Raw genomic sequence first — 16,514 nt, 5'->3', positions numbered from 1 at the left:
TGTTCCATGATATGATTAGCCTGTTGTAATATCAATCATAACACTGGACAACTTATTCAACAGAAAAGGTATTAGAAATGTTATGATTTCACATAACAAAAATACATCTTCAGAATATAATTTTAAATTCTAATATTTAACCATTAAATGGTAGGATGTTATTGTGGTTAAGATTTTCAGTATCAATTCTGATACATAGTAAAAGGCCCTGAACTGAAATTTAATCCTGCATTAGCACAAGAGGTGCAAGTAAGTGGTTCATCTGGTTGAAATTGGTGTGAAAATCCCAGTGGGCATTTATACAATATTATTAATATGAGTCTTGTATTAGACCATTTATTAGATTTTAGAAAACCAATGGGAGAATTTGAAGATGAAGGTGAACAAAATAATGGTGCAATGATTGAACAGTGATTCTGTGATAAGTGAGTGAACAAATGTGAAATTAATAAAATCAAAATTCTAATATAAATAACAGGTGGCATCTAGTGGCAGAATATCATTACTGCACCAGTATTTTGGCATAGACTTCATCGTCTGTATCTAGTAGAAATGTCAAGTATTCTAGATCCTTGGTTATACAATTGAACAAATACCTTGAGCAGCTATTTATTAGGAAATATATTGATGGCAGAAATTGCAGCTAAATTCCAAATTGCGGAATAATTAAATGCACCCTACACTGAGACAGATGGAAATTGCAAACAGATTAGATTTTATTTCGATATTTTGTAATCAACCTGTTCAGAGATGCTATTACACACCTCTGAGGCATGTAGGATTTGAACTGGGCTTCCAGGCTCAGAGATAGGGTCATTGCCACTGCACCATAACAGTGCACTGTTTAGATTTTACCTGTTCTACAAATATATTTGAAGTCGACCACTGAGCATATTTCACAACTCTTCAGCCAATGTACACCAACATTGCAAACATTCTGCATAGCATTTATTGCATTGATTAGAATTTGTAAAGTTTGACTCACAACTTCATTAAGACTTTGTGTTTTATAACTTCAATTCTCTGCCTTCATAAAATATGGAGATACTCAAAAGACGAACTGCTTTTAATATTGCAATTCAAAATGTGCAATAGCCTTGCTTTCCAACTTTATGTTTGATAAGAAACAGAATAATGTAAAAAACCCCTACGGATATTTTGGTGCTTTTTCTTCGTATCTACGATATTTATAACATTGGCATACACAACTTAGAGACTGCAATAGAAATTAATCCACTTTAAATTTCTAAAATAAATCTTATTTCAATTTGTCTTAAGAACAGGATGTCTGAGCAAAAATTCAGTTTTATAAAGCTGAAATTTCTTTTCTCGGCTATTAAAATGCTGCATATGGAAAATGGTAAAAAGGGCTTTAAATTGCTGAGGAGTATAAATCCATTGCATTTGCATTATAAATTAAAACATGTTTAGTACTTAAAGCTGTTACTTCAATTCCTATGTATTGCTGAAAGACCTTCAAAAGTAGAAATTCAGCATTTCAGTCCTTTGAGGATGAGAGTTTGTCTGCTAGTGTGCCTATCAAACTGTTTAGCAATTCATTTTGTGACTCAGAGGTTGGAGAAAACTACAAATGTTTGCTTTTTAAAATTAATTACAAATATGATAACTTTGGAATACACACATATACCACAGAAATTGAGGCTGTGTAGATAACCAAAGGGGACACTGCTCAATTAGTCATATTGGAACTGAGATTAGGTTCTTTGTGCAAAAATGACCTTCATGGCAGAGCAAGAGGAAATATACAGAAAAAAATGCAGAAAAGACACAGGACAATTAAACTAACTTGAGTTGTTTGGGCAACTGGGGACACTTGGACCTGTGAAGAAAATGGGGCAGAAACATTTTTTTAAAAAAAGGGGGAAGAAAACGAATTAGTTTGTACCAGCGGAAAAGAAACGAATCTCAGTGTTAAATCGGTGAAGGAACACTTCTATACTCAGAGGTTTCAAATAACACAAATTGTTTCTACAGTCAGCAATTATCTCAACTGACTTGGAATATTTTCATCATGTGGACAGTGATAACTGAAACACCGATTCAAAGAATATTATCTTTTCAGTATTTTCCACCAACATAAAACACTAGCCTATATGAAGGGAAAGAATATATATTTAATATTTTTGTATTATTACTTGTCCATGAAGTACTGAAACAGCATTCTCTAGTTAATGTCTTGTAGGACTTGGTTGCACTGTAATTTGACTCTTTATTTGAACCCCTGAGTATAGTTGCTTAAAGAGTATCAATACAAAAAAAACTTAACAATGCAGACTTTGCCTTGTATTTCTAATTTAATACCTTCACTTCATGCAATTGCAGAAATAAGTCCTGTTTAGTAAGAAAAATTCCATCCCATGCACAATTTCACATTAAATCATTAGTGCTTCAAGTATTTATTTTGAGTTTCAATGGCAATTTTGAGTTCCATAAACCTATTCAAGCATACTGTTCACTTGGTGGGGTGGGGTGAAGTCTGGGGCTAAGCTGTGAACAGCGCAATATCGGGACAATCCAACTCACATACACCTCCATGGACATATTAGCATCACTGGTTTGTTGAGTAAGCGTGGGTGTTCTGAAGAAGGGTCACTGGACCCGAAGCATTAACTCTGATTTCTCTCTATAGATGCTGCCAGATCTGCTGAGATTTTCCAGAAATTTATGTTTTTGTTTCAGTTTTTCAGGATCCGCAGTTCTTTTGGGTTTTTGTGTGTTTGGCATCCCTAGACAAACTTAAACAGCTCAGTTTTGGGGAAAATTGCGAGATTGCAAAACTATTGCTTACTAGGAACATTTTGCAGGTTAGTCACTGAAATAAATCACTAAAGCTGGATTTATAGAGGGCATACCTCACCATCAGCCTTTTTCTTGACACTGCTTTTGAGTTGTGTGTATTTGTGGTCTATAGTTCTTTAGGTGATCCATGAGCCAGACTCACTATTAAATTACTTGTTTCAGATATGAAGTTTAAAGACTAGCATTTAAATTGGGCTAAACTGGCTCATTTCATCTCATTCTTTTTGAAAAAACTTTAAAAATTTCTGCTTAGCCCATTTGTAGAATGTGTATCTTTAGGACTGCAGTGGTGTTTTTCCATCAGCATCCACAAGTGCACGGCCCATCTTCCAGAAATGCTCAACGGCTTCAGTAGATACAGCCCAGTAAGGAAATTTTAAAAATCTTTTACCGTTATCGATCAATCCAACATACATGATTCATATATAATGAGAAATGTTTTACTATGGTTGCAGTGTTTAGATTCATCATTTGATAATAGTGACAATCGAATCATTGGAACATCAGAGAGTTAAAATGAAAGATCGAGGATGTAACACTTTGGCTTTAATTTGAAGAAGATAATTATTTTGCATTATGCTAATTTTAACTGGTACCTTGCTTATTTGCTAATCTTACTGTGCAATGCTAATTTCACCTGTTAATCCCTTCATTTGCAAGACCATTAAATTCGGATAACCAATTAGGCAGTAGTTCAGAATTTTGAAATTCGTTACGACATTACCAGTCTTTTAACACCAGCAGTTTCTTAGATCTTTTTGTATGTAACAAATAAACGAATACATATGAGAAGTGAATGCCTCTACTTAAGAGTGAGGACAGTAAGGCAGCCTTTGAACATATCTAGTTTGGAGTGACACATACTGAATCTGTTCCATACAAAAGGCATGATGCTTACTCTGCAAAGTGGTGGGATCATAAAAACAATATGTAAATTGGTTCCTTTCATTGTCATGGAATCATAGCATGAGACACTACAAAAGGTCATTTACACCATGTGCTAGCTCTTGGGAGAGCTATCAAGTCACTCTGCTCCATGTATCTTCCTCTTTGCCATGAGATTTTCTTCTCCTTATGACTCACTTTCTATCCAAAATGTCACTGGAATGAAGTGAACCAAGGTAACTGCAGGCCAACTTTATGTCTGGATGGGCAGAAGTGTGAGTTGTACAAAATCTCAGCCTCAAAACATTAATTTCAGTAACATTCAGTTTAAGTGTGTGGAGCCACAGGAGATAGGCGAGATACTAAACAAATATTTTACGTCAGTTTACACTTTGGAGAAGGACATTAAAGCTAGGTAACGTGGGAAAATAAACAGTGATATCTTGAAAAAAGTCCATATTACAGAAGAGGAAGTGGTGGTGGTCTTAAAATGCTTAAAGGTAGATAAATCCTCTCGACTTGATCAGGTGTTTCCCAGAACTTTGTGAGAAGCTAGTGAAAAAGATTGCTGGATCCCTTGCTGAAATATCTGCATCATCACTGGCCACAGATGACGTACTAGAAGACTGCAGGGTGGCTAATGTGGTGCCATTATTTAAGAGAGGTGGTAAGGAAAAGTCAGGGAACTACAGATTTGCGAGTCTTGCGTCAGCAATGGTAAGTTGTTGGAGGGGATTCTGATGGACAGAATTTACGTGCATTTGGAATGGCAAGGACTGATTAGTGATAATCAACATGGAAATTGGAAATTGTGTCTCACTAACATGATTCAATTTTTTGAAGAGGTGACAAAGAAGATGGATAAAGGCAGAGAGGTAGACATTGCCTGTATTGACTTCATTGATGAAGGGCTTTTGCCCGAAACGTTGACTTTCCTGCTCCTTGGATGCTGCCTGATCTGCTGTGCTTTTCCAGCACCACCCTAATCTAGAATCTGATCTCCAGCATCTGCAGTCTTCACTTTCGCCCCATTGTCTATATGGACTTCAGCAAAGCTTTTGACAAGGTTCCGCACGGTAGAATGGTTACTAAGGTTAGGTCACATGGGATCCAGGAGGAGCTGGCCGACTGAATACAAGATTGGCTTGAAGGTAAGAGACAGAAGGTGGCGGTGGAGAATTTGGTCTGGAGACCTGTGACCAGAGGTGCACCACAAGGATCAGTGCTGGGTCCACTGCTTTGTGTCATTTGTATAAATGATTTGGTTGTGAATATAGGAGGTATAGTTAGTTAGTTTGCAGCTGACACCAAATTAGCTGGCGTAGTGACAGGGAAGAAGATTATCTCAGAGTACAACGGCACCTTGATCAGATGGGCCAATAGGCTGAGGCAGGGCAGATAGAGTTTAATTTAGATAAATATGAGATGTTGCATTTTGCCTAGGCAAACCAGGGCAATGCTTATACAATTAATGGCAGGGCCCTGCAAAGTGTTATCAAACAAAGAGACCTAGGAGTGCAGGTGCATAGTTCATTGAAAGCGGAGTTGGAACTACACAGGGTGGTAAGGAAGGCATTTGGGATGCTTGACTTCATTGGTCAGCACTGAGTACAGGAGTTGAGATATCATATTGTGGCTGTACTGGACATTGGTGAGGCCACTTTTTAAATATTGTGTACAATTCTGGTCACCCTTCTATAACAAGGACATTGTTAAACTTGAGAGGGTTCAGAAAAGATTTACAAGGATGTTGCTGGATCTGGAAGGTTTGAGTTAGACAGAGAGGCTGTTTAGGCTGGGGTCTTTTTTCCCCAGAGCGTCAGAGGCTGAGGGGAGACCTTATAGAGTTTTTTAATATCATGAGTGGCATGGATAGGATACTAATATGTTTTTCCGAGGATGGGGGAGTCCAAAACTAGAGAGCATAAGTTTAAGGTGAAAGGGGAAAGATTTAAAAGGGACCTGATGCATGTATGGAATGAGTTACCAGAAGACTCAATTATTTTAATTATTTTAGATTTATTCATTCCGTCAACATTTAACAATTTCAATACAATCTTTGTCTTCAGGTAATTTAGTTTATCTTTTTAAATTCTGCTCTGGGTTATTTTTTCTTTTTTGGGGAGAAGAGTAGAGGAATGATCTTGAAAATATCATCAATTCAAAAGTTATATTCAAAATTACAAATCAAAAAATAGAAGGTCTTAAAAACAGAAATAAATGAAAAGTGAATGACAAATGTTTTTATTGTCTGGCTAAGTATTAATGCAGTAATAAGATAAAAATTTGGGACCAATAACATGTAAAATTACTCATATATTAGTTCCCGTATATAAATCAGGTTCTTCCCATGGGAAGCAAAATAAACCTAACTGAAGGTGTGAACTTTATATATCATAGTGGAGTAGGGCAAAGTCCAAATATCTCTCAAATTTAAAGTTCCTTTCTTAATAATGTGACCTCTAAAACCATCAATGCACAAAAGAGTCTGGAACATTCATCATCCTATTCTCATTATGGAGAACTTGCCACGCTCATGATCTACACATTGATAAGGGTGTTAATGGACAAAGTATGATTAGGTTGTCAAAAGAAACCTATGAAAAACACCTGTATTAACTTCACAAAATGTCATGTTGGGGTAAAATACAACAGAAATCATTTTCTAAAGTGTTGATTCCAACCCATCTTCTATTACTCATACAATCAAGAAATTGTTTTGCAGACATGATTTATTTGAGCTGACTACTAGATATTTCAAGTGTGACAAATATCCCCTTTAGTATCATTGAAACTGAAGTAAATTATCAAATATTTCCAGTTTGTAGGGGGATTGTGCTATGAACAAGGATTGGGAAAACTGAGCTTGTATTCTCTGGTGTTTTGAAGAATGAGAGGTGATCTCATTGAAACCTACAAAATACCTAAAGGGACAGAGAAGGTTGGTTTAAGTAGGATGTGTCCTTTAGTTGAGAAATCTGGAACCAGGGAGCACAATTTAAAATAAGGGTTTAGGGTCAAGAGGAGGAAAATATATTTTAATCATAGGGTTGTGAATCTTGGAATTCTCTATCACAGAGGTCAGTGGAAGTTCGGTCTTTGAGTATATTTAGTGGAGGTTGATAGATTTTTAATTATCAATGGTGTAAAGTGGAATGAGGATTGTGTGGATAAAGACACTGAAGTGGTTGATCAATCATGATAGCAAGGTCAATAGGCAGAATGGTCTACTCCTGTTCCTCCATTCACAAGTTGATTATAAGCAAAATAAATCTAAAACTAAAATTAAAAATAATTTGTAATTATATTTAAAGAGAGAAAAACAGAATGAACAGTCAATTCTCCATATTGTAAGGGATAGTTGCACATTCAACGTCTGCCTAAATCTGCCAAATATTAAGGCAATTCCACTGAACAAATGAATTAAAATGTAAACTAAACTGTAATAAAAATGGGAATTTCTCTAATTTAGAATAGTTTAAGGGTTTCTGAAATGGTCATTAAATTGGAAAAGGAGGCCTATTTCAGTCAGGAATCAAGGCTGGACAGGTAGTTTACACATGTCAATGTATGTTGATTTTGTTATCATTTCCAGTAGCCCAAAAAAAACTTCTAATCTATGCATTTGTAAATCAAGTTCAAACTGAACGTGAAATACACTGTAATAAATTCACGTGTTGATTTATGTAAAACAATTTTAAATCATGTAGTTATATTAGCATAAGTTACAGTGACAAAAAACACTGCATTTTCTATGTGGAATAAATCAGGGAATAAATATTTCAATAATTCTTTAGTTGTTCTAACAAACACACAGCTACACAAAACATTTAAAACTGCTATTTCTAACTTCAACATTTAAAGTAAACAAATTAGACAGGTGAAAGAATAGAAATTTGCGAAGTCTACCTCAGGTAGGACAAGAAACACTTCATATGAGATCTTTTGACTACAAAAACCTTTTGTTTGAGTTCTGTGTTGCTTTCAATTCCACCAGTCTAATCAAAGGAATTTAAGACTTGACATTCCATTTTTTTTGAGCTGACACCTATACTTTTTTGAAAGGCATATTCATTGTAAAATACAGCTCATTGTCATTATGAAACAATTGGATTTTGTCTCAGTCCATGAGCCCATATTAATAATCGCTTCACATGACACTTGGCCTTTGAAAATTTAACTACTACACATTAACACTTTGACTGCTGAAGTGCAGGATAGTTCATCACTGTTAACATGATCAGCTCAAATTTTAAGCAAAGTATTTATCATTGCTGTGAAACAAAATGACTACTGAACACAGGGATATGATTCTCTATAGTGTACTTTGATTTGTTATAAAATCATCAGATCGATTATTTGAATGTAGACATCAATCTAACGTGAGTCCTTGATGACTGCACACTTTACAACCAATGCTCCCAAAACAGTAAACTCCTGATCTTAGTTGTGACATCAGCATGTATTAAGCAGAAGTAGTGCACCCTCTTATAGGAAGTGGGAGAAATGTTCAAGTGTTCCACTGGGAGAGGTAAGAAATCAAGTTTCTTCACTGCTTCAGTCGGAGTGACCCAAATATGCGAAATGAAAATAAAATGCAGAATGAGATATCTAAAATATTTCTGGGGCCTAGCTAATGTAGGTGAGTAGGAATTAGATTGCCTTGTTTTGTAAAAATCTACGTCATTTATGTAGGTATGATATTTCAGTAGTTACAAGAATCAAATACGCAATTTAAAAAAAATTGAACTCTTAAATCATTTGTAATCTGTTGAGATTGCCATTAGGACATCAGGCAGAATTAGAACCTTAAGTGGACAAGGTATGATGACCTCCTGTGACTGTATAAACTTTTTAAAACTGGAATCTTGTTCCTTATCCAAAGTACCTGAATTTCACTGCCAAATAGGTACACTAAAATGATTGTTTTTTTGTCTAATTACACAGCACATACAGTTACTGTCATTTATTTCATAACCTAGAAGTAATGCTGATATTGCATAATCTTAGGCCATTATTGGTCACATTCATCACAACATGAAAAAAAAAGAAAATATGTAATTGGGATTATTATATTAAAGGAATGCAAGTGCACAGGAATATAATGTGGCTTAGCACATCTGTCCTTATGGTTTGAAGTTAAATTTTCTCTAATCCCTTCATGGCCTAACATTATTAGCTTCTTTCCCTTCCTATGATTTGAAGATAGGGCTAGGTTTAGGGTGAAAAGCCAGTTCTGGGGTGAGTTATCACCTAACTAGGTCAAATGAGGTAGTTCCAGAGGAATACCAAGGAAAAAAAAATATTTTATAAAGGTTTAGAACAAATACAGTCAAAATGATGTTTTCATTAGTGCGCAAAGTCATCTCTGATGATGTTGAGTAATTATCCGATCAAAAATTTGCGATGCCATCAGTTGCAAGTACTATTACATCAATCTAAAGTTTACTTCATATAACTTTTGATAATCAAACTACTCGGAGAGATAAGGATCATGAACACCTAATCTTATACAGTTTGAAATTTAATCCTAAATTCAAATGAAGACTTCATAATCTTCTCTAATAACTTCTCCTCCCTCCTCCAAAAAGATGGGAGTTGTATAATTTTACATGATGTGGGTTATATTACAAGTTTGATTATTAATCATATTTATTCATAATAATTTGTACAGAGCATCAGTTTATAAGTACGTTGTTGCATATGATGATCAGCAGATTGACAAAAGGTGCATCAGAGTTCAAATTTATTGCAAGTAATTTTATTTGTGCAAAGGTTGATACAAATTACCTAGTTATCGAATGAGTACACAAATTAGCTTTCAGGAAGTAAACACTAGCATTTTATCGTGGGATTTGAGTTATAATGAAAGACTTTTGAAGCTTTATAAAGCTATTCTTGAAAATTGAACCATTCAGAAGAAATGCCTATACTCAGATATTGTTTCTGTAAGAATTGTTAAATCTAGGGCAGAATTTTATTATACATGTCATTTGATTTGGATTGGATTGAACTAATAGGCTTAACTACACGTTAAACAAATAAGTAATGAGAAAAAAAAAAATTCCATCAAGTTATCTCAGCAGTAATATGCATAACTGCATATATTACATTAAATTAATGTATTAAATTAAATACATTAATCTCAACAGTCTGAACAAATGACATTATTGTCTAGAAACGTTAACTTGACTTTTCTTTCCAACAATACTAATACATCTGCTGTGTTTTGCACCACTTTCTGGTTTATGTTAGCTGCATATGTTCTCAGTCTGCAGTCCTATGATTTCCTAATTCCTTAATTCATGTTTCCCTAAATTAGCCATAAATTTTGAAAACAAGTTGTATTATCTGAATTTTGCTCTGGTTGTGATCAGTCTCTGTACGTATTGTTAAGTATTACACTGGATTGTACATCCAGTCATTTAGCCAGTGAATTCTCTAAAAAAAATTGCAACTATGTCTTTGAAATAACCATAAATGTAGAAATTCACCACTGCCATTAGAAAATAAAATATTCAATTAAGTAGGACATTTGTGATCTTCGTTTTAAATAAATTTAACTTGCTAACAAAAACAGCAAAGAACTGTTTAATTTAAACATTAATTGATAGTCTCCAAGCTAATCAGAAATTCAATAAGTGATTCCTTTGAGTTTCAATCTCAAGTGTTTACCTGGAGTTTGATAGTTTAGCCTTCTCATCTCCACAGGGTCTGAAGAGTGTGCCAGCAGTGGGTCTTTTCCACCAGGAACATCATCCTTAGCAGATGGAGAACTTGCTCTTTTCCTGAACCAACCACATGGTATTATTACTTCAGCTAATGATAGATTTGCACTGATATCTACTATTGACATGCAATGTTGTAATTCAGAAACAAAAAAGTAGGCGTTTGCTTGGTAGTTAAGTACTTGCTTCTGCTCAGTTATGCTACATGCATGAAATTTGTTTTAAAAATATCCCTTTGGTCAAAGCAAGAGAAACTGATTAATTCACTCATTATTTTGTCTGATCCATTACATACCATATGTCCAGATGTATAAGAGCAAAATACTATCTTTTTATAATATCTGTTTATGAAAATGATGTTAAAATGCTGTACAAATGTATACATAAGGAATGAGCAAGAAAGTAAAGATGATTGACCCTTCAACGGTGTCCTTTTACCAATCCCAATGCTTTATTTGACAAACTGTGAAAGCTTAAAAGCAGATCCTCTGTTTGCTTTCTTTGAATGCATATGCAGGAATTGGAATAATGGTTTGACTGTCCAGTTTAAGGAAACTTAATGAAGCTCCACACTTACTGCTGTTCTAATAACATTTGCATTCCAATTAGGAAAACATTTTTACAATTAAATACATTAGGTAAATTAATTGCTGGTAAAAGTCCGTCATTGTACTTGAATTATTATTATAAAGCCATGATTCATAAGCAAACGTACAATATGCACCATTTCTATGACTACACTAGTGGTTTCCACCTTTGACTTTTACATGTCAACTCATTAACCTAAATTATAAAAAAGACCTGAGAATATTGGAAATTATACATATAAACAGAAGTGTTGAAAATTCAACAGATGTTCTCCTGGTTAGGAAAATCAACTTCCAACAAATAAGCTTCCCACCTCAAATATCAATTTATTTTTTTCTCAAGTCCCTCAATGAATGAACCTGCAGTGTATTTACTAGTATTTACAAGCAGTTTAATTATCACTATTATTTATTCATTTGTGGGACATGGGCTTTGCTGACTGACGAGCATTTATTGCGTGTTCTTTCTGCCCTTGAGAAAGTGGTGAGCTGCCAAATTGAACTGCTACAGTCCACGTGCTGTAGATTGACTCACAATGCCCTTAGGCAGGTAATTCCAGGATTTAGACCCAGCAACAGTGAAAGAATAGTGATATATTTCCAAGTCAGGATGATATATTGTTCTATTAGATCACTGCCATTTAAGACAGGCACATGAATTTGAACAAGCTTGCTTAATATAAATAAAGATTAAGATTGTTATTATCACAGACCATATTATTTTGATATCTGTCATAGATTTTATTTAACACCTATATACATGTAATATTTCGATTCTAAAACATTAAGGAATGGAACTGTTCTGAAAAAGGGTCACTTTAACTTTGTTTTCTCCCCACAGATGCTGCCAGACTTGTTATGTTTTTCCAGCAATCTCTGTAATGTTTCTGATATTAACCATCAAATTATATTTATTAAGGAATGGAACTATTTCTGTAGCACACCCTTCCATACAATAATAAAATGTTAGCTCTTGTCCACAGTATCAATCATGCCAGTCTCAGAAACACCAAGATTAGGGTCTAAACATCATCCCCTCTCCTAAAACATGTGGGAAGGGAACAAAAGGTTAAAAATGATTGACTAGCCATCGGTCTTTTTACCAATCCCTAATGCCTTACTTGCCAAATTACGAAACTTTAAAAAGCAGGCCTTCTGATTGCTTTCTTTGATGCACATGCAAGAATGTCTGGACTGTCCAGTTTAAGGCAATGTTATGGTTTTTAGTAAGAGTCTTACCTTTCTTGCTTACTGTATCCATGAGATGGCAAAAAGAGGAAACATCAGAAATGAGTGATTATTTCCCATATCCCACGGTTAAATTAAACTGTGGAAATTTCTCCCTCTGCCTCGTTTCTTCAATTGAAAGGCAAAGGAGATCATTTGAAACCAATTTTATAAATTGCTTATATATCATCTCCATAAAGTCTTTCATTATGTTTAACTCTGTAAATTACCACAATGCCATTAAGTTCAAAACATTTTCTACACTATTCTTCCAATCAGCTTTGTACATTTGCCAATTTAACTCTCTGTGACAAGTGATATACATATATGTTGAAATTCTAACAGTTTATAACTGTGAAGCACTAATCACTCGACAGAACACTTGGTGAGAGGAAAACGTCATCTTTGCGGCTATAGCTGTTTGATAAAATTCAAAAATTTTGAAATAAAATTGTAAATAGAAAACACTTAATAAATTTTACAAACTATTTTTACAGACTAATATTGCTCTTGATCAATTAAAAGAAGTACAGGTAATTGGGGCTGAATTTCCCCGGTTGGTTCATGGTCTCCAATGTCATTCTTGATTTTTGGTTAGGAAACCAGAAGCAGCACTGCCATCATTTAAATGAGGCATTTATAGCTCTTCTGTCGAGTGTTCACCTCCAAGCAATAGCCACTTTGGCATCAGCAGTGGAGGTCTCCACCTATGTGAAGATCTTGGTGGTGCCACTAATTTTGTATTAACAAAATTAGCTGTCTGTCACTGTCGAGTGGATAGCTGATGCAATTTAAATCCTGCTTCCAACAAGATAGCTTGAAAGCGGGTTGGCATCGAGCAGCTATTCTTTGGCGAGATCCTCAAATTTTGCTCCTGGTCCTGTCTCAACCTTCAATACATAGGACTAGGAAAATTTGGTAGCAGTGAAGATAGTCTATCTTGCTTGGGAACAATGTAATAGATTTCTTTCTTACAGTAAAGTAACAAAATGTTGACGAGAAAGATCTCCCAAAAGCTCAAGCAAAAGCAAACCTGTCAGCATAAACAGTTAAAAAAAAGGGAGTAAACCTCAGAACAAATCAGATAATGTATTATGTAGATATGTATGAGTATTTCTTGGAAAAAATGCTGAGCAGCAATCTTCACAAATGTTATTACATAAACTCTTGCTGGATCATAGTAAGATCATAGATTTACCTAAGGATAGTCATCTACCAATGGAGAAAGCAAGAAAAATAAATAATATGTGTGTAATAGCTGAGAAAGTGAGATACAAAAATAAAAGATGATACAGAACTGAAGAACAAACTGGCTCTCCACTGTGTTTTTTCCCTATTTCTTGGTTCACTTTGTCTTACTGTGAGACTAAAGCAAATCTGTTCACATTCTTGGCATCACATTTGACCATAAGATTCCAAACACATCTTCATGCCATCATTTAGAACACCTTTTCTCACCTTTGTAACATGGCAAGACTTGCATCTACCTTCTCCCATCTGCTGCTGAAACTCTCATTACACCTTTGCTAGCTCTAGACATCATTATTTCAAAGCAGTCCTAGCTGATTTCTCACATGCTACTCTCCATAAACTTAAGGTCATCCAAAACTTTGTTGCCCATGTCACAACCCGCATAATGAGTTCATCAACTATCAGGGAGAAAGTCAGGACTGCAGATGCTGGAGATCAGAGTCGACTCTGTGGTGTTAGAAAAACACAGCAGGTCAGGCAGCATCCGAGGAGCAGGAGAATCGATGTTTTGGGCATAACCCTTCATCAACTATCACCCCTCTGCTCACTAATCAACATTGGCTGCCTTAATTTTAAGATTCTTATTCTTATTTTCAAATCTATCCTTGGCTTTGCTCCTACCTTTCTCTATAATCGCCTTCAGCCTCTCATCCTTCTGACATAGCTGCATTTTTCTAATCCTGATCTCTTATGCCTCTCCAGTTTAAATTGTTCCAAAATCATGCCTTCTGTTGCCTTAACTCTGAAACTTCCCTCTCTACACTTCTTTGTCCCTTTATCTCAATTTTCTTCTTTGTAAAACCATAACTAAATCCTACCTCTTTGTTCAAGGTTTTCATTGTCGTATTGCATATTTCCTTATGTAGCTCCATGTCATATTTTGTTTTATATTACTTCTGCAAAGTGCCATTGAATATTTTAATAAAAGCATGATACAACTACAAGTTACTGTGGTGGTTGTTGTTAACTATTTAACAACAGATTCAATGTATGGAAAGCATGGTGGTTAGTAAGACTTAGGTCCAAAAGATAAATGTGTTCTTCCAGTTGAAAGATAGTCAAAGAATCATAATATTATTTGTACAATGAATTAAAATCCTTGCAGCACATATTTAAAAAATAATTAAGCTTAATGAGCTAGCATTTATGGACCATTTTAATTGCTGGAAAAGGTGGTGGCGAAATGCTACTTGAATTACTGCAACCTGTAAGATCCTGGTCCTCTCACAATGTTCTCAGTTAAAGAGTTACAGGATTTTGACCCAGCAATGATAAACAAATAATGATATATTTCCAAGTCAGGATAGTTTTTCACATGGAAGGAAACATGTTTTGATACATCTGCTGCCCTTATCGTTTGAGGTGACATAGGTCACACATTTGGGAAATGCAAGAAACCTTAATGAGTTGTTGCCATGGTACATCACTGGTGGAGGAATTAAATGTTTAAGGTGGATGTACTGTCAATATAATGAGCTGCTTTGTCTTGAATGATGGCAAGCTTCTTGAGTGCTTTTGGAGCTACTGACACTAGGTAAAAGGACATTACTTAATCACATACTTGACTTATGGTTAGTAGTACTGGCTTTGGGGAGTTAGGAGCTTAGTCATTTGCCAAAGAGTATCCAGTCTCTGATCTGCTGTGGCTGATTCAGTTAAATTTCTGGTCAATGATGACCCACACCCTTGAAGGCATGGATTTTGTTGATGGTGATTGTGACAAGGTCAGTTCGGTGATCCTACGATTTCCCTGTTTGGGGCTGTCAATCTGGTCCAATCAGGAAGCCACTGGCTGACAGATATAAACAGCAGTGTTGAGGTTCTGTTCACTCTGAGAGCTGGTTCTGAGGAAGCTGGATTAGTGTCAAGGATTCCCTATGTGTTAATAAAGGGTGACCAGCCTCTATGGAGTATTTCAGTAATGCCACTGAATGTACAGTTGATATGTGACTTGACTCTCACTTATTGATGGCACATGTATGGTACAAATATTACTTCTTGCTTATCACCTAAAGCAAGTCCAGACATTTCTACATGGCAGAAAGATACTTCATTATCTGAGGAGAACTGAACATCATCAGCCTGACACAGGGAAGGTTTTTGATGAAGCAGCTGAAAGTGGTTGGGACCTGAGGCACTCCTGCGGTGATGTCTTGGGGATGAGGTGAATCATCTCCAAAAACAATAAACATCTTTCTTTATGATATGCATGACTTCAATCAATTGTGTTTTGTCCCCAATTCTCACTTTTATTAGGACTTCTCGATGGGGGCCAGAATCCACCAAATGATGCAATGGTGTCAAGGATGGCTACTCTCAGCTCATCTCTCAAATTTAGCTTAATGGTTTTTATTTAGATCAAGTTTACTATGAGTTCTAAAAGTGAATGTCCTTGTAACTTATAAGCTGAGTAATGGCAAGCAAGCTATTAGTGAACAAACACCACTTAATAGCATTGTGCAGCATGAATGCCACTGGTCAGGTCAAGCCTCAGTGTTCTCTAGGTCTTGTTGCAAGCAGTCATGAACTGCTTCATTATGTAGGGAGTAACAAACACAACTGAACATGTAAGTGTCAGTGAATGGCTACACCTCTGATGTTATGGCGGTCAGTAATGAAACAGATCCAGATGTTTGGGCCAAGGACCTGTCCTGAAGAACTCCCATGATAATGTCCTAGAGTCAAGATGATTGGCCTCCAACAATCACAGTTATCTTTCTTTGTGTCAGCATGGCTTGAGCTGGTGAAGAATTTTCTCAATGACTCCTTATCAATTTCAAATTTGTTGGAGCTTCCTAATGCCATACTCAGTCAAATTCTGCCTTAACATCAAGGGCAGTCATTCTCACCTCACCAGTGACATTTAGATCTTTTGCCAGTCTTCGAACCAAGGCTGTAAATGAGGTCTAGAGTAGGATGATCCTGACAAAACCTAAATGGGCTTTCTTTTAGTTTGTAATTTGAGATCATCACCTTTGAAAGTTTATGCTATAAAGATAAAATGTTCAGCAGTGAT

At 35.6% G+C, this 16,514-nt stretch overlaps 1 protein-coding gene across 25 annotated transcripts in view; it reads right to left on the bottom strand.

Annotated features, from left to right (window-relative positions):
- LOC122554240 (receptor-type tyrosine-protein phosphatase F-like) overlaps positions 1-16,514 on the bottom strand; it is a 465,745-nt gene that overhangs the window by 92,283 nt on the left and 356,948 nt on the right. For 14 of the 25 annotated variants that reach the window (XM_043698932.1, XM_043698931.1, XM_043698933.1 and 11 more), the window contains 3 exons: positions 12,260-12,271; positions 10,381-10,493; positions 1,808-1,840 (listed from right to left, as the gene is read on the bottom strand). In XM_043698932.1, the coding sequence (XP_043554867.1) occupies positions 1,808-1,840; positions 10,381-10,493; positions 12,260-12,271 (158 nt within the window). The remainder of the gene's footprint in view (positions 1-1,807; positions 1,841-10,380; positions 10,494-12,259; positions 12,272-16,514) is intronic. The other 11 variants (XM_043698942.1, XM_043698944.1, XM_043698945.1 and 8 more) reach the window with 3 other exon arrangements.

Source organism: Chiloscyllium plagiosum, chromosome 11 (genome assembly GCF_004010195.1).
Source record: "Chiloscyllium plagiosum isolate BGI_BamShark_2017 chromosome 11, ASM401019v2, whole genome shotgun sequence".
Lineage (NCBI taxonomy): Eukaryota > Metazoa > Chordata > Chondrichthyes > Orectolobiformes > Hemiscylliidae > Chiloscyllium > Chiloscyllium plagiosum.
Note: the sequence above shows the minus strand (reverse complement) of the source record. Positions and strands in the feature narration are given on the sequence as shown.